A 22618-nucleotide genomic window follows, 5' to 3' on the forward strand; every position below is an offset into this window, starting at 1 on the left:
TGGTATCAAATGTTGCAGGGCAAACTCACAGTTTTCTATGGTTTAGGAAGGCAAACCTTCAGTGATGGCTGAAGAACGCGTGATGAGTTCCTTATCTTCAGAAGCATTGGCAGAAGGAAGTAAGGAGAAATAAGCAGACTAAATGGAGATGAATGTTCAAGATGGGTGTGTATTAATTTAAAGAAATGAAGAGAAAAGAGGGTGTTGTGTTCCAGTGACAGGTGAGCCATGTCAGCTCCACGTTATCCCAGCTATGCTGCAGTTAGGAGCAGCAATTAAATCAGAAACACCATGAAGCTCTTCATGAAAGTTTTGTTTCTTCCTGCACCTGTACCATCTATTTGGGCTGTGGTGGGTTTTGGTTTAATAGGGCTGAATTTGCAAACAGAGTATTTCCAGCTTGCTGTGTTTTGTTCCAGGATTTCACCTGCCGTGAGGATCTGCTGCTCAGGCAAATGCTATGAAATGTGTCCTTGTTGCTGTGGGTCCCCATCCACATGCATTAGTGTCACTCACCCTCCTGCTGGCACACTTCTAGCAGAAAAACAGGCAAAGCAGTCTGCAGATAGCAGCTCCTTCTGATAGAAATTGCTTTACGGTCCTGTCCATGGGACATGGAAACCCCACTCTGACCATGGGTTTGCTTTTATTCATCTGAGAGAAGAAAAAAGAGAGAAAAAAAGGATTCCTTATTTTTATAAGGAAAAAGAACACCTTTCTTGAGTGCAGAACAGCACAAGTCTCAGCTGCTGTGTGCCAGGGGTGGCAGGTTAATGAGCAGAGAATGCCCTTAGTGCCCACATAAGCTTCCATCTGACTGCCCATAAGATTCAGGCCTTTCTTTTAATTTCTCTTTCAGGATTTATTATTTGCTGCAGGTGAATGACCTGACTTGGTTCGTAGAGCTGCCCACCAGAACTGAAGTTTCCAGTTCCATATAGTGCTTTCTGGAAAATAACTTGATTTATTGTTCTTTTTCCCTTTGTCTGCACTCTGTCTTTATTGGCAGCTGCCATGGCCCTAATGGGGTTGTGAAACTTGTCATCAGAGAAGCTGAGGGTTGGAAATTAGTGCCTAGATGTATGTGTGGTCTCTTGAATATAACCTGGAGGCCTCCATTCAAAGCATGCCCAGGCTGCTCAGGGCCCCATCCATCCTGGCCTTGAACACCTCCAGGGGTGACGGGGCATCCACAGCCTCTCTGGGCAGCTGTTCCATCACCTCACCACTCTCAGTAAAGAACTTCCCCCTGATATCCAACCTAAGTCTGCTCTCCTTCAACTTAAAACCATTTCCTCTTGTCTTGCTGTTATCTACCCTTTCCAAGAGTTGACTCCCCTCCTGTTTGTAGGCTCTCCTTAGGTACTGGAAGGCTGCAATCAGGTCACCCTGCAGCTTTCTCTTCTCCAAGTTGAACAAGCCCAGCTCCCTCAGCCTGAATGACTTATATGACTTGTATGTGATTTCACTAGACACAGCAAATGACGTAAATACCATTTGTTTACAACAGTTGTACTGGATCACATTCCACTAAGCCATTCTCTTTATTCTTTCAGACTTTGGGTTCAGTAACATCTTCACACCTGGCCAGCTGCTAAAAACATGGTGTGGGAGTCCTCCCTACGCTGCCCCGGAGCTCTTCGAGGGGAAGGAATACGATGGGCCCAAGGTTGACATTTGGGTATGTGATGAGTCTCTTCAAGTTGGGTTTCATTTTTGGCTTTGCTTCTTGAGTACTTAGATCAAGAGAAGAAAAAAAGAAGGGTGTCCAGAGAAATACTTGTGCTCTTGGCTTGTGTAGCCATGGACTTTAAGACTTGGAAGGAAGTTTAAGTTAGGCCAGAAGTTTAAAGGAGAACCTAGGCTGGCCCAAGACTGAGATGTCACAAGATCCTTTCCAAGGATTTGTTCTTCCTTTGTTATTTATCATTTTATTTAAAGAACGCCTATTGCTATGAACCTATGCCCATCCCCTGCTGCTGCTGACTGCCCTTTGTCTGATGCAGAGTCTTGGCGTGGTGCTGTACGTGCTGGTCTGTGGTGCTCTGCCCTTCGATGGGAGCACGCTGCAGAATCTGCGTGCCAGGGTGCTCAGCGGGAAGTTTCGCATTCCATTCTTCATGTCCACAGGTAAGGCTGTGTGCCTGCAGTGCTCACATCTCTGCTTACAGATGGAAACACTTAGATTTCAATACACCAGCTGGTTTATATGTCAGGTAAGTGGTATAGCAGGAAGCCAATTGGGTGGATAGTGCTTTGCAATGGAAGCAAAAGTGAATTTTGAATCTAGAATTTAGAAACTCAAATATTCTTTCTAAAATATCTTGAATTCCATGTGTGCATATAACTACAAGCTGAAGCGAAACATCAGCAAAGATCCATCCTTAGTAAATTCTGGGAAGTGCGAAAGCTAAAAATGGAGGAATATAGAAGCTTTCACTGTATCTGCTTTAGACAAGAAGCTTCTTACAGCATTACAGCACATTAATTTCCTGCAATATCCCCACCACAAGTGAATGTCCATGTCCTTTTTCTGCAAGTGTGTTTCCAAATGCCTGGGTAATAAATCCTGTTTCTGAAAAATGTGATTAATTGTCAGATAAAACCAACTTCACTTAAGAGCAGCTCGTATTTTATGATACCTTTGAGTGGAAAAATGGATGGAGGACAAAAAAGGCACATTTTGCTGTGGCAGCTCCCTGGGAGAGGTATTCCTACAGGAGCCCGAGCCATGACAGCTGTGTTTTGCTTGCCTTGGATGGTGCAGGGCAAGGCAAGCTGGGACAGGGTGACAGCATGCCACCTAGGGGTGCTGGCAGACAGCACAAGCATACTGTGGCCTGGCTGGCTTCCTCCCTAGCATGGGGAAATCCTGAGTGAGGTAAGTGTAAAAGGAGCATGCTGACTTATGTCTGTATTGGCAGTAGAAATTTGCTCCAAAAGTAGTTTCAGATCAGATTTGGAAAACTGTACAGCCAGCAAAAACAGGCTCTGAGTTAGGATGATCTCATCTATAGGGACTGCAGTGGCACTGGGAGCTTGGCACTGACAGCTGATGCTGCCATTGCTCTTTGTAGCTTCAAAGAGGGGAGATGCTCCTGTGCTGGGGTGGCAGCAGCTACTGAGGTGTCTTGAGAGAAGCTTTTATTCCTGTGCTGACTGATTTAAACCAGTACTTAGCTAGAAAGCTTTGGGTATTCACTGACAAATACAGTCCCTTTAACTTTGAGTATCTCACTTTCATTCTGTCTGAGATAGGCTGTGTTCTCTTGTCCTCTCAGCTGCCTACATATAGCATCAAATTCCTGCAGCCAAGTGGTACATGGAATGGGTGCAAGGTCCAGAAGGAGAAGCAGTATTTTTGCTGCATATGACTTCCTACGGAGAAGTTGCTTTGAGGGAAGACTTGCTATTGATCTCGTGGCACAAGGCTGCCTGCTGCAGAAGTTTTGTTCCTCACTGTGGTTACTCACTGGTCTGTTCCCTTGCAGAATGTGAACATCTGATCCGCCACATGCTGGTCTTGGACCCAAGTAAGCGGCTCTCAATGGACCAGATCTGCAAACACAAGTGGATGAAGCTTGGGGAAGCTGATGCAGAGTTTGATAGGGTGAGAAGCTGAAGTGAGCCTGTGTGTGAGTGGGACTTGCTCAGTACATGCAAGACTACCGTGGTGTTTGTTTCAGCTGCTTGGGAACTCCTGTTCCAAGCTCTGGTGTACCCATTTTATCTGTGCCCCCCTTGTCTTGCTTTCCATATCATCCTTTGACTCTGATTACTTGTTATTTTTTCCCCTTTGAACTGATGTACCATCAGCCTTCAAAGCTCATGCCAGCTTGCAGACTGAGCCTTGTGAATTGGATCTTCAGAGAGCTGTGACTCATCTCAGTGCCTTTGGGTATGTAAGCACTGAAGTCTGTATCTGTGCTCTTACAGCTGATAGCAGAGTGTCAGCACCTGAAGACAGAGAGGCAGATGGAGCCATTGAATGAGGATGTGTTGTTAGCAATGGCAGAAATGGGGCTGGACAAGGAACGCACAATTCAGGTAACGCTCTGCAGCTGACCATTGTGTGCTGCCTCTTGCAGCTGGATAACAAATATCTGTTGCTTATCGTGTCTGGTAACTGAGCATGGAGCTCATTTTGCTGCTTGATGGAAAGAGTTGACCGCTTCTTCCTTTTCTTCTTCTTCTAGTCATTAAGAGCTGATGCTTATGATCACTTCAGTGCAATCTACAGCTTGCTCTGTGACCGATTGAAGAGGCACAAGAATCTGCGCATTGCCCCATCTCCAAGTATACCACGGACAGTGACCTTCCCCACCTCTGCTAACATCCAGGTAGATCCTGCTTGTATGATACTTTTTCAGCCCTGGAAGGTCAGACAGTCCCTTACCTGTTAAGCTTGGACTTACTTCTGATTGTTTTCATTGCACCAAGAGTGCCAAGATCTTTTGTGTCTGAGAACCTTGTGTGTATTTTGGGTTCTGTAATTGTGAGTTTGTTGACTGTGGATTTACCAGATATTCTTCAGACAAAATCCTAGTGTTAGTTAACCTAGTGACAGAAAAAGCAACGTGAGGCTTACAGGATGGGAAATAAAGTTTACAGACCATGACCACTGCATGATGCTCAACTTGAGATACTATCCAATAAATGAGTATTTGTTTTAGGAGAGGCCAGGTCGTAAGAGAAGGAGGAGAGATGCTGGTCCTGCCTGAACAGAAGTGAGGATAGGGAGGGAAATTGAGGCAATCCCTTAAGAATTAAGGACACCTTCAGTAGCTCCAGGGTAATATCTCTCTTCTCAAGTTAAGTCTGTTTGCTGATGTTAGTCCAAGGGTGATCATAAAGGGGTTGTAAGAGATGCCAGTTTCTTGTCTACTGATTTCTGATCCCTCTGCTCAGCAGACAGAACAGGCAGGCAATACCATGAACATCAATGTGCCGCAAGTCCAGCTCATCAACCCTGAAAACCAAATTGTGGAGGTGAGGTACTCCCCTCAACAACCCCTGCAAGTTCTTTTCCAAGACTTGCATTGAAGCCTTTTGATTGATCTTCACATTGTGTTTCAACATCTCCTGTATTTTTCCTGCCCAGACTGATGGAACAATGAACTTGGATAGTGATGAAGGGGAAGAACCATCACCTGAAGCTCTGGTCCGTTACCTCTCTATGAGAAGGCACACGGTTGGAGTAGCTGACCCACGGTTAGTATTGGACTCTAACTCTGTGGAGGATTAAGGGCACTTTTCCTACTTGTAAACCCTCTCTTAGGTAGAATTTGGGGCAGTGCATTTTTAGTTCTCTATGATCCTTTAGTAACAGGTGGGGATGAACGTATCTGTATCATAGCTAGTATCAAACCTTTGGTTTTTTGCTCCTGCTGTGTGTGGCTTGGAGTTATTCCTGCACACTCAATTGTTGCTAGATGGGGAAAGAACTTCAAGGTGTTTCCTTAACAAAAGTGACTTTCATGCAGAAAGTGTTAAAGCATCCTAGTCCCATTGCACAGCTTGGTTAGAATTTGAGCTGAAGATGAAGATCTTCTCTCTTTCTTGATTGTAGCAGTGTTGACTATTATGCAAGCCAGTTTCTCACCTAAGCTGCACTGTTATTGTGTCCCAGCAGGAGTCTTTGTGATAAGTGCTTTCAAGGTTAATACAAAGAGCAAATGCCTGAAAAAATTAACCTAGAGGGGGGAAAAGAAAGGACTGATGAAAACCGAAAAGTGGCCCGGTTACTCTCGGTGACCATTTTCCAGTACAGTAACAAGCTTGTTTTGTGAAGGGAAGCTGGATGTACTGAGCCCAGGGGTGGTTCTCCATGCATCTTTGCTAAGTCACCTGTCTATAAATATGATTGCACAGGACGGAGGTCATGGAAGATCTGCAGAAGCTTCTGCCCGGTTTCCCTCGTGTCACTCCTCAGGCTCCATTCCTGCAGGTGACCCCAAATGTGAACTTCATGCACAATGTGCTGCCTAGGCAGAACCTGCAGCCCACGGGTCAGCTGGAGTACAAGGTACTGACCCACGTTCATGCTCCCTGCAGCCTTTTCCACACCAGCAAGTGTGCTTGTGCTTGTTCTCTATCTTCCAACTCCTTGGACTTCATGAATTTCAAATCATGTTGGTGCTTGAGGTGTGATTCTGGCTGGTTACTTAAGCTAAGAATGAAAGAACACTGCAATATGAAATTCATGAATGGGCTGGGAAGAGAGAGGATTTTGCTACCTGGTTTTGGAGGTGCAGCTGGCAGCCTGCCTGGTAACTAAAGCAGAATGCTGGGAAATGGAGAGTTAAACACAGCTTTTCCACTGACAGTGTCTCTGTCTGCCCCACCTCAGTTTGTTGATACTGATAATTACTCATTTCTCCTGAAGCCCAGAATGCTTGTCTTCTCTCATGCTAATATCCCAGTTTGTGGCCTTAGGGTTCAGGTACCAGAAGGATCTGGTACTTGATTGGCAACTGCACTGTGTTTGCTTCCCAGGAGCAGTCCCTGCTGCAGCCCCCTACTCTGCAGCTGTTGAATGGCATGGGCCCTCTGGGGCGGAGAGCATCTGATGGTGGAGCTAACATCCAGTTACACGCACAGCAACTGCTGAAACGTCCTCGAGGTCCATCTCCACTCGTCACTATGACTCCAGTAAGTAGCCAGAGGAAAGAACAGAATTGGTGGTGTGCTTAAAAATATGACAGGGTAGTAGACTCAGGCTGTAGTACTTGTGGAAATGCAGCAGGGATTGTGCCAGCTTGCTGCCAAAAGGAACCCTCCCAGCTCAGGAGAGCTGCAGTGCTGTGTTCCCTTGTGGGACAGTTTCTGTAGCCTCCTGTGGTTAGAAGCTGAGATGCTGCTGCTCTTTGGAATTGACAGAGGGTTTGTGAATGTTTTTACTACAGTTGATTTTCTTATCTATTGCTGATCTAATAGAAAACTAAAACATCAGTCTTGACTGTTAATGCATGTTCTTTCTTCCTTGATGTATCTGCATGGATGAATTTTCCTGGTAGTACCAAAATAAGCAGCAGCCTTGCACCGGCAGTTCTGTATGGGGGAAGGAATGTAGGAAGGGGTTCTTGGCTGAGTGCCCTATAGCTGGCATATATCCTTGTAGAAGCCTGTTTGGGAAAGCCAGGTGTCCGCTGTGCGCATGGGACCACGTTGGCTGCCTTCTGGAGCCCATGGCTTCTCTTCTCCCTGCAGGCTGTCCCAGCTGTCACTCCCGTGGACGAGGAGAGCTCTGATGGGGAGCCAGATCAGGAAGCTGTGCAGAGGTAACCCCCAGTCTGTTAACGTTTACCCTTATTACCCTCAAAGAGGCTCACCCTGTGGTGTTCCACTACTGAATTAAAACACGAGCAACCTCATCACAGGCAGCAGTGTAAATTACAATGAATGCTTAACACTTCTCTTATTCTTGTGGGTGTTGATTACTGCAGGCAATTACTCCTCTGATGCTACTAGGTGCTTACAAAACTGGATTTCCCCTGAAATTCTGTAAGCTGTTAAAGCGCAGTAGGTTCTCTAGAAACTCTGGAACTGCTAAACTCCTTTGCTTAGTGTGCACCAGCATGCAATCCACACTAACCTGCAAAATGAGTGCTAAGTGATTCACCCCTCCCTGCTGAGTGATGGAGGTAGGAAGATCTCGTCTGTGGCCTTGGGTGTAAATGCAGCTTTTGTATCAAGACATGCAGTAAACATCCAACTCTGATGCCTTAAACAAAGTGAGCTTGCTGAAAATACAAGTACCTCTTGGCTTCTAATTTTAGCAGTAGGCCTTAGAATAGTCTGCTCCAATAAGAAAAGAACTATTAGGCATTAGTCTGAAAACTTTTGTTCTCTTTGTCTGCTCCAGATGCATACTGGGAAGCGGGTAGAATACGCTTGTACTTTCTCGATCCATGAAAACACTAACCATTTCCTTGCTAACATTTCTCAGTAGCTTTTGTGTAGTTTCTTCTGTGCTAACCAGCTGGTGCACTATGTTGTGGGTGTGGTCATGGAGTGCTCCTGTCTCTTACCTCAAACTTGAAAAGATTTCTGGGTTTCCCCCTGAGTTTGTACAGACCATCGCTTCAAGTAAGACAGCATTTCTTCTGGGCTATGCTTGGGTGAATGATTCAGATGAGGGTTGGTTGCAGGCAGAAACTCTGAGATGGGCAGAGCTCGTCTGAGAGAGCCTTGCCAGCACTCATCACTTCAGTGCTTCAGAGTCTAGAGGATTCAAACAGTGGTGCATGTAGTGATGGACTGTGCAGGGTGTGTTCTGATACTCCTTTTGCCTCCCAGAGCTTAGAAGGATGTCAGGGCTGGTCCATGTGAAGGAACCTGCTTCCAGCTCTGCCTTAGAATTAGCACAGCCCTTCCACAGAATGCATCCTGCGTTCTCTGTGCAGCCTTACACTCTAGTTCATTGCCACCTTCATCTTTGTGCTCGCTCACAGTATTTTCCATTTTCACGCACTGCTGTTCGTCCACCTGCCTCAGGCAGCATGGTGAAAGAAATGAGGCCAAGCTGCAGTGTTGAGCAGGTGAAGAGCACACACCCCCAGACACCACAGGCTGCGTTCAGTCCTGTTCAAGCTGCTGTACCCTAACTGTACACCGTCCTCCCCAGCAGGGCTCAGGAACACCAGCTGTCTGTGCTGGCAGATCCATGCAGTTGTGTGGCTTAAGAACTAGCTAGCTTTCGACTGGAAAGGCAGTAAAACCCCCATGCAAGTTGCAGAGGTGTTTGAATTCCACTGAAGAGCAATTTCCTTGAACCCACAGGTCGCTTTGCTGCTGTCAGCTGTGCTGTCCTTAGCCCTCTCCTTCCACCAGATGGCCCATTCAGGTTGTGCTTTAACGTGCTCTCCACCCCGTTATGTTGCAACACATAGCTAGTCATCAGAGAAGGGTAAATAGCAGTAACATCAGGGACAGATGCAAATATTTAGCTTCTTAGAACAGTGTATGCAGCCACCAGCGAACAATTTTTTACCCTTCTTAATCTGACCTTGAAAACAGCCCATATCCTTTTCTGTGCTCCAGGGAACAGCCACATCTCCTTTGAGCTTTGGGAAACTTTCTTCCACCAGAAACACTGTTATAGCTCATGATTGGATTGTTCCCTGGAGGTCTGAAATAAAATGATCTTAGCAAACCACAACTGTAAAGCACTTTGGGAAACTTTCCCTGTCTCCATCAAATGATTCTTAAACAGCTAATGGCACAGTCTTTGGCAAGTTACCACAATGCTAAGCGCTCTTCATTCTGTTAACTCGCTGCCTTCTGCCTAAGTGGCTTTAGTAGCTGGCAAAGGCTGATTTTGGAGGAGGCAACGCTGTTGGTTTTTTCCTTCTTTTTCTGCTTGTTGCTCTCCTCTGCTTTACGAGATGAAGCTGCAGTTGCAGAGGTTAAAAAAACAAAGGTGAGAATCCCCCCTTTGTAGCTCTTCTGTCATTGGCCAGGTGCTCTTTGCCACAGTCGCCTTATTGCTGCTGGTTCCCAAGAGCAGAAATAGTTGAGTTCAAAAGCGGGCATTAACCCGCCTGTCCTTGAGTGGGCAGAGTGCTGCCCTGGTGCTTGTCACAGGCCGAGGCATTCTGGGTAGGTGCTCTGTTTGTTATCTCTTCTGGCCCTATGCCCCCAGCTGGTCCCCAGGCATCGCTGCTGCTGCTGCTCACTGCAAGTCCAGCAGGGCACAGCCCTCAGCACCCTGCAGCCCTTCCTGACATCCTGGCTGAGGCAGAGCTTTGTAGTGTTGCTCTGCATGCTCCCGCATTCTTTGAGGGTTTGAAGAAGAGTTGGAGGATTCTCATTCCAGTGCAGAGGGCACCTCATCTTAAACCACAGATGCTGTGCTCTGGTGCAAGGGGCATGCCCAGTGCTAAGGCTGCAGCCCCAGAGCTGTGACTGTGCTGCTCACCCCTCCTCGCAGCATCCTTGCCCACTGCATTGCTGGGTGATTCCCAGCTCTGCAAAGCAGGATAGGGCCTAGATGGCGCACTGTGACTGGGTTGGGTTGTGCTGCACTGCCTGCACTCTGTCATGGGGCAGCCAGTGCTCTCCTCACCCCTAATCTCCAGTGGGGTGCTCCATGCTGTGCTGGCCTCTGCTCAAGCCCAGGGTGTGACGGGTCCAGTCTGAAGTGCAAAGGGCAGCTGCGAGGGGGAAGCTGAGCAGCCTCTGCACTGTGCCCCTTCTCTTCCTTGCTAAGACTGTTTGTGACTCCATGAGTACGGCAGATCTCTCTGTGCCTCAGTGGGGCTTTGTGAGGGAGAAGCAGACCTGCTGCAGTGGAGTGAATCCATGCTGAAAGCAGCAGGTCTCCGTGTGTTCCCCAGAGAATAGACCAGATTTTCCCTTGAGATGAAACATGGCTTTCCTGATGCGAAAAGCAAATGGCTTCTCTTTCCTTCTGAGAACAGTGCTAGCAAACAAGCAGCTGAAACCACGCTTGTCCCCTTGTCCCCTAAACACTGAAGACCTACTGATCTGACAGGCATGGGCAGCATGTTTATGCTGTGCTTCTCCCCAGGCATCACTCAGCCCCCAGTCAGTTCCGAGCACTGCAGCAGCATTCTTTCTTCACCTTTACTCTGGATTATCTAACACTCCCTGTTTTTGGAGTATCTTCCCATCAGTCTCTTATAAAATGTGCTCCTGCTTGTTGCAGATACTTGGCAAATAGGTCAAAAAGGCACACTCTGGCAATGACCAACCCTACAGCTGAAATCCCTCCAGACTTGCAGAGGCAGCTAGGACAGCAGTCCTTCCGACCCCGGGCTTGGGCTCCACACCTGGTACCCGATCAGCACCGGTGAGTAATGACACCGGCCCTTCGGGCAGCTTTGCACCAGGAAACCTGCTCAGATGTCACATGGAATGGAGCACTGAAGACATCCCGCTTGGCAGGGAGGGGTGAGGAGGAGGAGGAAGCATCAGGAGCAGATCCTCAGGGCAGACATGTCCGACCATGCTGGAGTTCTGCACTGGGGCGGGCTCTGTGCCTGCAGCTGCAGGCAGTGCTGGGGCAGCAGTCAGCTGGCTTGTCCCCTCTGGTCCTGTTTTTGTGGCAGGAGATGGTTTGCCAGAACGGCTGCCATCACTGAAGGGTTGAGAATAATCTGTTCATTTTAGAGAGCTTTCTCTGTTTTACTGGTAGGTGTCAAGTTAGCAGTAGGTAGTAGATTTTCTCTGGAACATTTTGGAGTCAGATGCAAGGGCAAGACTGCACCAAAAATTATCTATGCCACATAAAATCCTCACTGTTCTGCACCAGAGTTGTTTGTTTTGACTGCAAAGTCTCTTTGCAAAGCTCCTGGAGAGCCATTTTCTTTCCCATCTTTAACTCCTGAGGGGAAGGATATGGGGAAAGGAAGCTTGAGTGGGAAGAAAAATTGCAGTGGAAAAGAGGGAACTGCTGCAGATGGTGTCTAAACACACTCCAAATGTTTGAGTAGGTCATTCCTAATTGCGGGAAGTGTTAATTTGACACAGAGTCCTTGGCACAGAAGCAAACTGTAAACACTAATGCCACAGAGAGAGCTTAAAACCTGCGCTCTGAACCACTCAGTGCCAAGAGTGCAAACCAGCTGCGAAGTACAGAGTTTGCTGCCTGTTGGTCTCGACTGTTGAGAAAGCAGTTGCCTACCAGGCTAGATTTGCATTAAATCTTTCAGCCAGCTCACGCTGGTGAGCTTGACAAAGTGCTTTTTATTGTAGCCAGATACCTGCTGAGCTGAGCACTGATGTAATCAGCAGAGACAGGTGAACTCTGAGCAGACTGAGCCAGTGTCAGTGCCACGCTGGAACTCTAGACAACCAAGATAAGCACCTCTACACCCTGAAGTTACTCCGTAGAGGTGCTTGGGGGATGGGAAGAGCAGGAGGGGGAGAGATTTCTGGGGTCACAGAAGACCTTAATAGGAAGAGAAGTGCAGCTTGCAAAACAACCAGAACGTGCTGTGTCCTACTTTAAGGATTGCTTCAAATTGTGAAGGTAAGCTGTGTCACTCATGCACTGCAGGAACTGACTTAGATTTTGTAAGAAATTGTTAAAACACCCCGTGTCAGTATATTAATATCACCTCTGCCTCACGGTCCTGAGAGTGTTTTGTTCCTTCTCTTCCACCCTTGGCGTTGTAATGTGCTGTGAGCCTGCCTCACATTTTACCTAAGGAATCATGGAAACTTCAGCTGACTATGGCCTCTAAACAGGCTCCCCCCAGTCATGTCTGAGACACACAGCACAGAAACCATTAACACTCGTGTCATCACATAACTAGACCTCTGCTGTTGAACAGCTGGTGGGTTTTATTTTAGCACTTCACATATTTTAAGCCATCTTCTTTATATAGAGCACCAGTTTTGGTCATGATAACATAGTATCTGAAAGCAGATTGAGGTACAGCAACCAGTACTCTTCTGCCTTGGCTATGTGTGTTTGGAAACCTCAGTGTAATTTTTACCTGTAGTTTCCAGTTTCCATTGGTACAACAGAAGATCAAATGGATCAGGATAATGGATGGGATGGTATCAAAAGGGAGTGACATAGCTCTGTCCATGGAAGGAAGTCATGTGAAATCTATAGAAACTGATTTATGTTCTGCTAAGGGACAAGACCTGACCCCAGCATGCTGTCAGCATTCCAGCACAGTCATGTTCTGATAAGGGGGAGCCTCTCCAAGAGAAATCATTCTTTTTCTTAGAACAGACTTCAGCAAATAGCAATATGCACAGTAGCACAAAGAGCAGAGTGAGCAGTAGCTAAGACTTTGACTTGTCTGAGGTAATGCAGCTGAGGTTCAAATCAATATGAAAGTAGCTGGGGTCCTGTTGAATTTGGTTCCAGACGTCACAGGTGCTGAGATTTCATCCCAATGCAGGCAGGAGCTCAGTGCTTACCTTAAACAGCAGGGAGCCCCATCTTTGCTATAATCCAGCTCCCCCATAAAAGTCCTATTCTGGCTCCCCCTTATGGTGAAGAAGAAATCTCATTGCAAAGGGAAATGTGCGTAACTCTTCGGGCATGGTTACCTTGATTCTAGTTATATCTGCTATTCAAAGTTGCCTTTGGGTGGACGAGTTGCTGCCCGTCCTGATCTGTTTTGTGGCTCAATCACGTTCAACCCTGAATCACGTTTATCTGCCCAGCCACCAGGGATACTCAGTAATCTTGCTTCCTCTTCATGGTATCGATGGCACATTATTTCTTGATCTAAAACATGATTTATTCTGGGTGAGTGGGCAGATAGAACTTTGGCGTGGCTGGTTTAAATTAAGTGTCTCTGTACCACAGCTTGTTTTTTATCTGGCATCACTAACCCACTTCCCCATGTGTTCAGTTCTATTTACAAGGACTCCAATACTCTGCACCTCCCCACGGAACGCTTCTCCCCAGTTCGGCGTTTCTCTGATGGTGCTGCCAGCATCCAGGCTTTCAAAGCCCACCTGGAGAAGATGGGCAATAACAGTAGCATCAAACAGCTTCAGCAGGTGAGAGGGGTGAAGGACTTCAGGCAGCAAACCCTATAGAACGCCCTCCAAAAGTACATGCTGCTCAACTGCAGTTTGGGAGCTTTGGGAGCTTCCACTCCTCTCTTCCTAGGGAAAAAAATGGAGGTGCTGTGCCCACATGTGGGCTGTTCTACCAGCCTCTGTGGTCCCATCAGCTCTGCCAAACTGTGTCTGCTGCTCTCTCACACTTCCTGGGGCAGCAGAGATTTGGGGCTGTTCCAGAATGCCTGGGAAAAGGGCAGTTCATACTGGTAGAGCTGGGAGTAACATTGCATGCTATCCCCTGTGCAACTGGCACATGTCTTATCATGGCTTGAGCTGGATTTGGCATCAGGACAGGACTTTCACCTTGCAGTACGGTGGAAATATGAGATGCTCTTTTCACCTTGAAGTTATCGTTATTAAAGCTTTGTGCTTGCATTTTTTAAGGGAATGTAATGCTGCCAGCTTGAGTGGGCAGTTTCTCCTCTGTTATCTAAGACCTGAGCTAGCCGTGTTGTTGCACACTCAATTCTGTCAAATTAAATGGGTTAAGCTTTTTTTTTTACTGGATTTTTTAGATAGCAAAGTGCCTTTTTTGCCCAGTATGTGTGCCATAAACAGAATGGTCACTTTTAGGGTGTGTTGGACTCGTTACAGGAATGTGAACAGCTTCAGAAGATGTATGGTGGGCACATGGATGAGAGGACACTGGAGAAGACACAGCAACAACACATGCTGTATCAGCAAGAGCAGCACCATCAGATTCTTCATCAGCAGATCCAGGTATTAGAGCCTGAGGCAGATTTTCTGTTGTCTTAGCTGTGTTTTCTGAATGGCTGCAGATAAAACTACAGAGCAGGTCCATGTGGGATTGAGGAGGGTAGATTGCTCAGCTTACTTAATGAGGAGTGAGCCTGAAGGACTTCAGTAGTGGTGTTTGCCACTGTGATAGCGAGAGCTGCAGTCAGGGGCCAAGTGTTTGGAGAGTGTGGATATGTTCCACTTCACAAATCACCACGTCCTAAATGTATTACTTGATACAGTATTGATCATAAACGCTTCTTGTTTTTCAATACCTGGTTCAGGACTGTATCCGGCCACCTCAGCCATCTCCACCCTTGCAAGCTCAGTGTGAAAACCAGCCAGCTCTGCTCACTCACCAGCTTCAGAGGTAAAGAAATGGCTTTAGCAAAGCTTTGGGGGGTGGGACTTACTTTGCCTAACCCGAGGGTGAGCTAACACACTTAGAGTCCAGGGCAAGGCTGGAAGTGTGTAAAATAAGAATGACGGAGCCAGTTCAGAGGTGAATGTACATGGTCCTTTTTGCTAGATCCTGTCTGAAAGAAATCTGGAAGTAGAGAATTGTGATTCAAAGGTAGAAATCTGCTTGGAACAGATGACAGGCAGTTTTGCCTTTTGACCAGCTTGAAAATGCATTACCTTCAGTAAGCCAGTTCCTCTCATTTCTACTCAGAGGTGTTCCTGGATTTCTCACATCTTCTCCAACTTTGTGTTAGGTGACAGTCCTTGTTTTAATCACTTGTAAATGAGGCAGGCTGAATTCTGGGAAGGAAGGAAGGTTTTCTCACAGGCCACAGTGAGTCAGGAAGAAGCTTGTGGTGTTCTCCTCACAGGGTTTTTGTTTAGCCACCAGGTTACACTCATTACCTACATGTCTTAGACACGGCTTTCATAATAGAAGGTAAGCTGCAAAGAGCTTGGGATCCCAAACGCAGGCTTCATGGTGTTTATCTCACAACAAAAACACAGCATTTGGCTTCAGCTCTCACAGTTGAAAAAGTGTCTTAATGAGGAGCATGTGTGATGAAAAGGTGTTTGTTTCCCTGCGTAGGTTACGGATTCAGCCATCCAGCCCACCCCCAAACCACCCTAATAACCACCTCTTCAGGCAACCAAACAGCAGCCCACCTCCTGTGAGCAGCAGCGTGCTGCAGCCCCATGGTAAGTGCTGACAGCTGCCCAGCCATCCTCTGTCCTCAGGGCAGCCTGTTCAGCAGAGCCCTGTGGTCCCATCCAACCTCTGGGGAAAAAGTGTGTGGGGGAATGGGGGGCATTTGGTCCCCCTGTGCTCAAATCCTTGTGCGGTTTGCTGATGATATAAAAGATTCTCCATCTGGCGGCAAGGGCTGGTGTTATCGAGAGCTCGCAAGGATCTGCCAGCTGGAATGTGTTGATACGTTTCTTGTCATGAGATCCTTACTTATCACTCCCGGGGGTGGGGAGGAAGGGCTGTTATTCTCGGGTAGATACAAATCACTGTGAGCTGTGCTTTGTTTCTCTTTGTATGCAAAGTGACTCTAGCTTGACCCTTGCACCCTGACGCAGTGTGACAGAGTCACCAGGAGCAGTGCTCTCCTTGCCATGTGTCCTGGGGCTCTGCGTGCTGCTCTCTTCTGAGCCTTGCCCTGGGCTGATGTGGGTGCTGAGAGTCTTTGTTCCTCGTAGGTGCAGCCTCCCAGTCCCAGTTCCAAGGGATGCCATCCCACAACACAATCTTCCCACAGTCTGGTAACTGTTCCCCTCCCCCAACCATGGGGCTGACGTGCCTGGCTATGCAGCAGCAGTCCCAGGCCCAGCAGGTCACCATCCAAGTGCAGGAACCCGGCGACATGGTCAGCAACAACCTCCTGCAAGGGGCCTCGGTGGCCGGGCAGGGCATGTCCTCCCACACACGGGGTATGTCCATCAGCCCCAGTGCCAACCAGATCCAGATGCAGCACCGCGCCAACCTGATGGCCTCCCTCACCTATGGCCACAGGCAGCTGTCCAAGCAGCTCAGTGCCGACAGCGCCGAGTCACACAGGTAAGGCCACTGGCACTGCTGCACCACATCTCCACTGAGCTGGGAATGGGGCTGGGTGTGAGGTGGAGCTGTGGGGGTTCTTCATCAGCCACTTGTTTTGGGAGTGAAGCTGACTCCAGGCAGTGGCCCAGGCTGGGAGTTCTGGGAGTGTGCAAGGCTGTGGGTGTTTGTGCCTTGGGAGAAGCACCTTGTGCTAAGAGTGTCTGTCCCTGCATCCTGCCAGGGCAGGGCAGGAGGTGGAAAAGTTAAATAGCAAAGTATTTTTGCATGAAACAGATTCTTTTCCCAGAACGTATTTTGCTCTTGGTGCAGTCAGGGTTCCTGTTTCCCTTACATTTACCAGCTCTGGAATAGGCTGCACCACCTTACACTGCAGCTGCCCTAGGGGGTGACGTGGATCAAGCAGGCTCTGTGGGAGGTGGGAGCACCAAAGGCAGCCCTGCACGCCTTGTTAGCTGGAGCTGCCACAGTGCAGTCACTTGTTCTTTTCTGTTCTTTGCAGTCTGAACGTGTACAGGAACCCCCCCGCCAACTACGACCAGGTGCACTTACACCCCCACTTGTTCCCAGAGCAGCCTCGTGTTTCCCCCAGTAACTACAGCCCATCAGGAGGAGTTGGGTTTCCTCCAGCTCAGCAAGCTCTCAAAGTCCCACAGCTTGACCAGTATCCCAATTTCCCTCAAAATGCACATCAGCAACAACAGCACTACACTGCATCGGCACTACAGCAAGCACTGTTGTCCCCAACGCCTCCTGACTACAGCCGACACCAGCAGGTACCGCACATCCTCCAGGGACTTCTTTCTCCCCGTCACTCTCTCACGGGGCACACGGACATGCGGCTGCCCCAGGCAGAATTTGCACAGCTCATCAAACGGCGGCAGCAGCAGCAACAGCAGCAGCAACAGCAACAGCAAGAGTTCCAAGAGTTGTTCAGGCACATGAATCAAGGGGATGCTGGGAACATGGGCACCAGCATGGGACAGAGCCTGTCGGAGCGTCAGTCGTTGTCTTTGCCTTATCAGAGTGCTGACGCCTATCATCCACAGAACAGCCCCCAGCATCTCTTAAAAATCAGGGCGCAAGAATGTATCCAGCAGGTACCTGCATCAGTGCCACCACACGGATACGGACACCAGCCAGCTCTGTTCCACTCGGAGAGCATGGAGGAAGACTGTGCGTGCGAGGGCGCCAGGGACAGCTTTCCAGACAGTAAGAATTCAAATACATTGACCAAAGGTTGCCACGAGACCCCTCTGCTTGTAAATGCAGGAGGGCACGGGGACCCAGAATCTTTGCTAGGAACTGCTAATCACGTTCAGGAGCTGGGGACGCATCAATACAGACATCAGCCCGCTGCTGGATTCAGTAGGAATAAGGTGCCCAGCAGAGGTAAGGCTCAGGGCCACTCACATGGCTGAAGTGCTTTTCCATACTGGTTGCATACTGCTCGTGTTCCTACCAGAGAACACCATCCCTACCCAGCACTGCGATGGTTTCGTGACATATTTTGCATAGCACAGAATTACCTAGATTCTTTCTGGCTTCTGTGGCTATGAATTGCAGACATAGTCTCTCTAATAAACAGTGTTAAATAAGAACTCTGCTAGATTCTTCTCTCTGGAATGTGACCTACTTCTGTAGGCAGATAAAGGCCAGGACCATGATAGTGCTATCTCTGAACTGATGCTGGGATCTGTTGACTCGTTTCTTCTTGTTGGGGTTGAAGTACCCAGAAGAGGTTAAGTTTCTGGAAGACCTATAATGTGGTGTATTCCTTCTCATAGGGGCAGAGCTGTGAGTCCAGGCATTGCTAAAGCTTCCATAAACTTGCAGCACAAGAATGGTGATAAATGCTGCTAAGTCTGCCTTGCACTGCTCAGGCACTTTGGGAAGCAGCAGTGAGGCTGGAGCCCTGCTTTAGCTGCAAGGAGTTGATTCTAAAGGGAGCTGAAGCTTGTTGGAAACAGTTGTGCCCTTGCTGCATTAATAGTGATGTGTTGTAAGAGAAATTCCTGCCCAAGCTATAATTACAAGCCTTCCCTGTAGGAAAAAACACAATCCTACCCCCTTGCTAAGAAGGTTTTGAATAGAGGCTTTCCAGGCTGGGCTGGGTGGATCAGTATTCACCGCAGCACTGAGCTGTACTGGTCTGAAGCCATCAACTTGCCCTTGGCACAGGGCTCCCTATTACAGGGGAGCAGTGTCCTGGGCACAGGAGGTGCTGTTTTGTTTGGGGACACAGCATGGGTTTGTTGGGAAAGTACTGGCTGGGAACAGAGTGGTGCAGAGGGCGGTGTGGGCATGCCAAGCTGTGTCCCTCAAAGCAGGGGCAGGGCCCTGCTTTTCTGAAGCCTTCCTTGATTTTGTGTTTTTGATTTCTCTCAGGCTTTAATATCCCTGTGGTATTTGTAGCACAAAAGGGAAGAGTAACCCCAGGTTAGGTGGGATTTGAAAGCTGTGCTGGTGCATTTTGAACCAGATCTGGAGCTCGCATCATCACATCTTAGACCAAAACATGCAAAATGATAAGATTTAACAGCGTCAGAAGCTAAAGTTCTGCCCCGGTACTGATGGTGCTAAAACAGGTTACACAAGGGAAAAGGACTTTAGACAACAAGACTTTGTAAATGAGTAAAAAGCAAGTAAATGTTTGCAAGTTGCATTGTGTAAGCACTTCTGACAGGGGCTGTTTGGAGGGCTCATGTAGTAAACTGTGTTCTGAGCTGCAGCTGCTCGGAGCTTTCCTCCTGGCTTTAATAACCCACTTGGAATCTGGCCTGTGTTACTTCACTTCCAAACAAAGCAGACATGTGAGCAGCCCAAGGTACATTTCCTACAAGTCGATCCTATAAAACCTTGCTCCAAACAACCTGAATGTGCCAGTGCCACTCACTCACCTGTAGCACAGCCCAAGTGTTAGAGGTGCTGAGGGATGGCAGCAGGAGTACCCCAGCACTGGCACTCAGGGCTTTCTGCAAGGCTGCTGTTCTCAGACACAGCTTGGGGTTTTCCAGCCATCCCCTCTGTGTTGTGGAGGAGGGACAGCTGAGAGGGCAGATATCTCCTTCCCCCCCCAGCTTGTGAAATACACGTTGCTCGAGGGAGGAGTGCAGATTTGCGGGGGCTCAGCGGGATTTATGCCTTCCAAAGAGAGTGCATTGACCCCGCTTTAAAAGCCAGTTGAGCATCAGCCACAGAAGGTAACTGCAGATCATGAGAGTTTCAACCAAATCTGTGGTTAGGGTATGACTAAACCGCATTGGAGCAGCTCAGCTTCAGGCTTGTTCCAACCTGGGGTCGGGAGCGCTGCCCGTGGGAAACCTTTCCCCAGCACTTGGGAGCCGGGTGCCAGCATCACATGCACTGACACAAAGGCTGCCTGGGATGAAAGGGTCCAGAGTGGGGCAGGGGCAAGGGAAGCAGCCTGTGCTCAGGGCTCCTCACTGCTCCCCGCTTCTGGCAATGCCTGCCCCGACCATTCCCACAGTTGGAAGGGCCCCGAGCGCTGCGTGGGCGGCCCTGCAGTGCCAGCACTGCCTTACCTCATGTTTTCCTTCTTGCTTTCCGGGAATGCTGACCATTAACTGAGTTTAACCCCACAGATGTGCAGGAGGAAGGAGGCCGGCTGCATTCCGGCTGCTGGCTGGGCTTTGGGGGCTGGGAGCTCAATGTCTGGCTGCTGGGAAGGATGCTCTAGCAGTGCTGTCTCCATGCTGGGGAGCAGCATGGGGTGCTCAGGGTATGACACAGTCCCAGCCAGTAGTGTCTCACTGCTGGCACAACCAGGGGTTGCTTCCTGCTGACCATTCCATGCAAACCTGATATCTGCTGTTGGGATCCACCTGAGGCCGTGTCACATCAGGGCAGCTCCCAAGGGCCTGTGGCCTCATCCATATGTTTGTGCTCTTTGGGACTGCTCACCAAAAGGGAATTGTTTACGTGCAGCACAGCTTGCAATAGGCTTCTCCATAGCTCAGGACTTTATTCAAAACATCGTGTACTTAATGACGATAGGTTCTGCTGGATAGGAATGTAGCCTTTACCCTCGGTCATAAGAGCTTGCGGTGCAGATGGACTTTGCCAGGCAGAATGCTCTTGTACTCCTACGGCCAGATTGGAGGAGGGCAGGGAGAAGTCATCTGATAACAACTACTATCCTAGCAGCTTTTCCAGCCAGATCTGTTGCATACAATTACCAAGGGGCCCTGCTAAGAACATCCTGTGTCGGAGGTGGGGGGGACCCTTCTCCTTCTCTTGTGTAATGTGAGCAATGCATGGAGGAGGGTGCAGGGCTGGAGGGGAGGCAGATGGAGGCTGCTGCAGGAGCAGGGAGGCCTGTGGGCCATGCAGAGAGCCCCAGTGCTGCAGTGTTTGAGCCAGAGCAGCCAGCAAGCTGCAAGTGACACTGGCTTGTGCTGCGGTGGCATGTGTTGCCAAGAGCAACTGGTTCCTTGTGCTAATGTGATGCTTTTCTGTTTCATCTGATTTCAAGAGTCCGTCGTAGGGAACTGTATGGACAGGAGCTCCCCGGGCCAAGCCATGCAGGTGCCTGACCACAACGGGCTGGGCTACCCAGCACGGCCAGCATCCAGCGAGCACCCACGGCCCCGCACCCTGCAGAGACATCACACCATCCAGAACAGTGATGATGCCTACGTAAGTGGGAAGAGTCCTGTGCCCAGCAGCTTTGGGTTATGGAAGAGGTGCCACAAAAGAAAGGCAGCACCCTGCTCTGCAGGGCTGCTAGGGATGAATTGCTGTTGGGACTCAGCAGTCAGCACCCCCATTTTGCTTAATCCTGAAAGCATTTTAGCAGAGACCAATGTGGAATTTCTCCTCTGCTCATGTGTTGCTTGATTTGTCCTAGAGCTGGCTGTGTTATTCCTTTTGTCCCCAGGGTGTTTCTGATGAAACTATTTGCACTGTCCCAGGCTTGGCTCTGGCTGCAGTAGTTTTACAGATGCACAGAGCCCAGCTTTCAGCTCTGCAGTGTGCTCAGTGACCTGGGCCACGCCGAGAGCAAAGAGCAGCTGCTCTGCTTTCTGCATTTTGGACCTCTCAGAACAATCAGACCCAGATTGTGGCATGTTTCTTGCTACAGCTTCCTACTGCTGTAGAGCAGAGCTTTTCCCTAACTAGTGATAGTATAATGTAAGTCTATAAGGGGGTTGAGTTGTCCATTCGTTCCATATTGAGGTGACACTGGCTGCACCTACATTGTTCCTGATGTGTACTCTTGTACTCTGAAGCCTTTGCTGAAGGCTGGCAGAAACTCCCTGTGCAGCTGTCAGAGATAGGCAGGGAAGCTGCTGGCAGGTGGCTGGCTCTGGTCCCACTTTGATTTGTGTCTCCTCAGGTGCAGTTAGATAACCTGCCTGGGATGAGCTTAATGGCTGGAAAAGCACTCAGCTCTGCTCGGATGTCTGATGCCGTCCTCAGCCAGTCGTCGCTCATGGCCAGCCAGCAGCTGCGTGACAGGGAGAGTGAGGGTAAGGACCTGGCCAGCTGCAGACATGGCGTGGGCACTGCATGGGGGTAAGGAGCTGTAAGGACCTGCATTGTTCTGACAGCCTGCATTGCAAAGCCACCTCGGCTGCCAGTGAGCTCTGCAGGGATGGAAGGGTTAGCTGTCACCTGTGGGATCAAAGCCTCCTCAATGCTGTTTGCATGAGCTGAATTAAAGAGAGTCTCTTGGATTTCTCACTGCACTTGAGGCTTGGATGCTGCAGCCATCTCCAGCTCTAACATATTTTGGGTACAAACCTGTGACAGTCTGTAGAGCTCTGTGCTTGGGTGCTGCTGAGCTTGTGACAGCAGTGAACTGGGCTTCCTGCTGGCCTGAGCCACCTGCAGAAGCTGCAGCTCCTCAGTGCTCCTAATGCAAACCCTGATGTTGTTCTTTGATGTTACAGAATGCGGAGAAAGTTTGGAAGGTCAAGAGCATCCCAACCTAGGTGATGGCAACCAGCATCTAAACACCTCTTGTTACCCATCGACATGTATCACAGATGTCCTACTGAGCTACAAGCACCCGGAGGTGCCCTTTGGGATGGAGCAGGCAGGGGTGTAACCAGGAGGGAGTGAGTATCAGTGTCCTCCTTTTCTCTTCAGCTGCACATCTGGGCTCTCCTGGATGGCAGCTCTGAAGCTGCCTGACTTTGTCCATCTCCTTCCCCACCCTTTTGCTCTAGCATTGGTTCAGGGCTGGAGGAGAGACCCTCAGCTCTGAGCTCCTTCTGTTGGCTGTCCCTTCTGTGTGCTCAGGGCCCTCTTTTGTGCCTTTGCTGTCCTTCCAGA

At 49.0% G+C, this 22618-nt stretch overlaps 1 protein-coding gene across 10 annotated transcripts in view; it reads left to right on the forward strand.

The window, feature by feature from the left end:
- Nucleotides 1-22618, forward strand: part of SIK3 (SIK family kinase 3) — a 66186-nt gene that overhangs the window by 41599 nt on the left and 1969 nt on the right. For 3 of the 10 annotated variants that reach the window (XM_085525995.1, XM_015883891.3, XM_085526000.1), the window contains exons 5-24: nucleotides 1557-1681; nucleotides 2007-2130; nucleotides 3492-3610; nucleotides 3937-4047; nucleotides 4197-4340; nucleotides 4909-4989; nucleotides 5102-5211; nucleotides 5872-6025; nucleotides 6496-6651; nucleotides 7210-7280; nucleotides 10670-10813; nucleotides 13341-13491; nucleotides 14152-14277; nucleotides 14580-14665; nucleotides 15347-15456; nucleotides 15961-16318; nucleotides 16821-17710; nucleotides 20814-20977; nucleotides 21678-21810; nucleotides 22234-22401. In XM_085525995.1, the coding sequence (XP_085382121.1) occupies nucleotides 1557-1681; nucleotides 2007-2130; nucleotides 3492-3610; nucleotides 3937-4047; nucleotides 4197-4340; nucleotides 4909-4989; nucleotides 5102-5211; nucleotides 5872-6025; nucleotides 6496-6651; nucleotides 7210-7280; nucleotides 10670-10813; nucleotides 13341-13491; nucleotides 14152-14277; nucleotides 14580-14665; nucleotides 15347-15456; nucleotides 15961-16318; nucleotides 16821-17710; nucleotides 20814-20977; nucleotides 21678-21810; nucleotides 22234-22391 (3515 nt within the window). In that variant the 3' untranslated portion in view covers nucleotides 22392-22401. Of the gene's footprint in view, nucleotides 1-1556; nucleotides 1682-2006; nucleotides 2131-3491; nucleotides 3611-3936; nucleotides 4048-4196; nucleotides 4341-4908; nucleotides 4990-5101; nucleotides 5212-5871; nucleotides 6026-6495; nucleotides 6652-7209; nucleotides 7281-10669; nucleotides 10814-11867; nucleotides 11996-13340; nucleotides 13492-14151; nucleotides 14278-14579; nucleotides 14666-15346; nucleotides 15457-15960; nucleotides 16319-16820; nucleotides 17711-20813; nucleotides 20978-21677; nucleotides 21811-22233; nucleotides 22402-22618 lie in introns of those variants that run through there. The other 7 variants (XM_085525996.1, XM_015883892.3, XM_085525997.1 and 4 more) reach the window with 4 other exon arrangements.

The sequence above is a fragment of the Coturnix japonica genome, chromosome 34 (genome assembly GCF_054131305.1).
Source record: "Coturnix japonica strain WE chromosome 34, WE-NBRP24, whole genome shotgun sequence".
In the NCBI taxonomy this organism is placed as follows: Eukaryota; Metazoa; Chordata; class Aves; order Galliformes; family Phasianidae; genus Coturnix; species Coturnix japonica.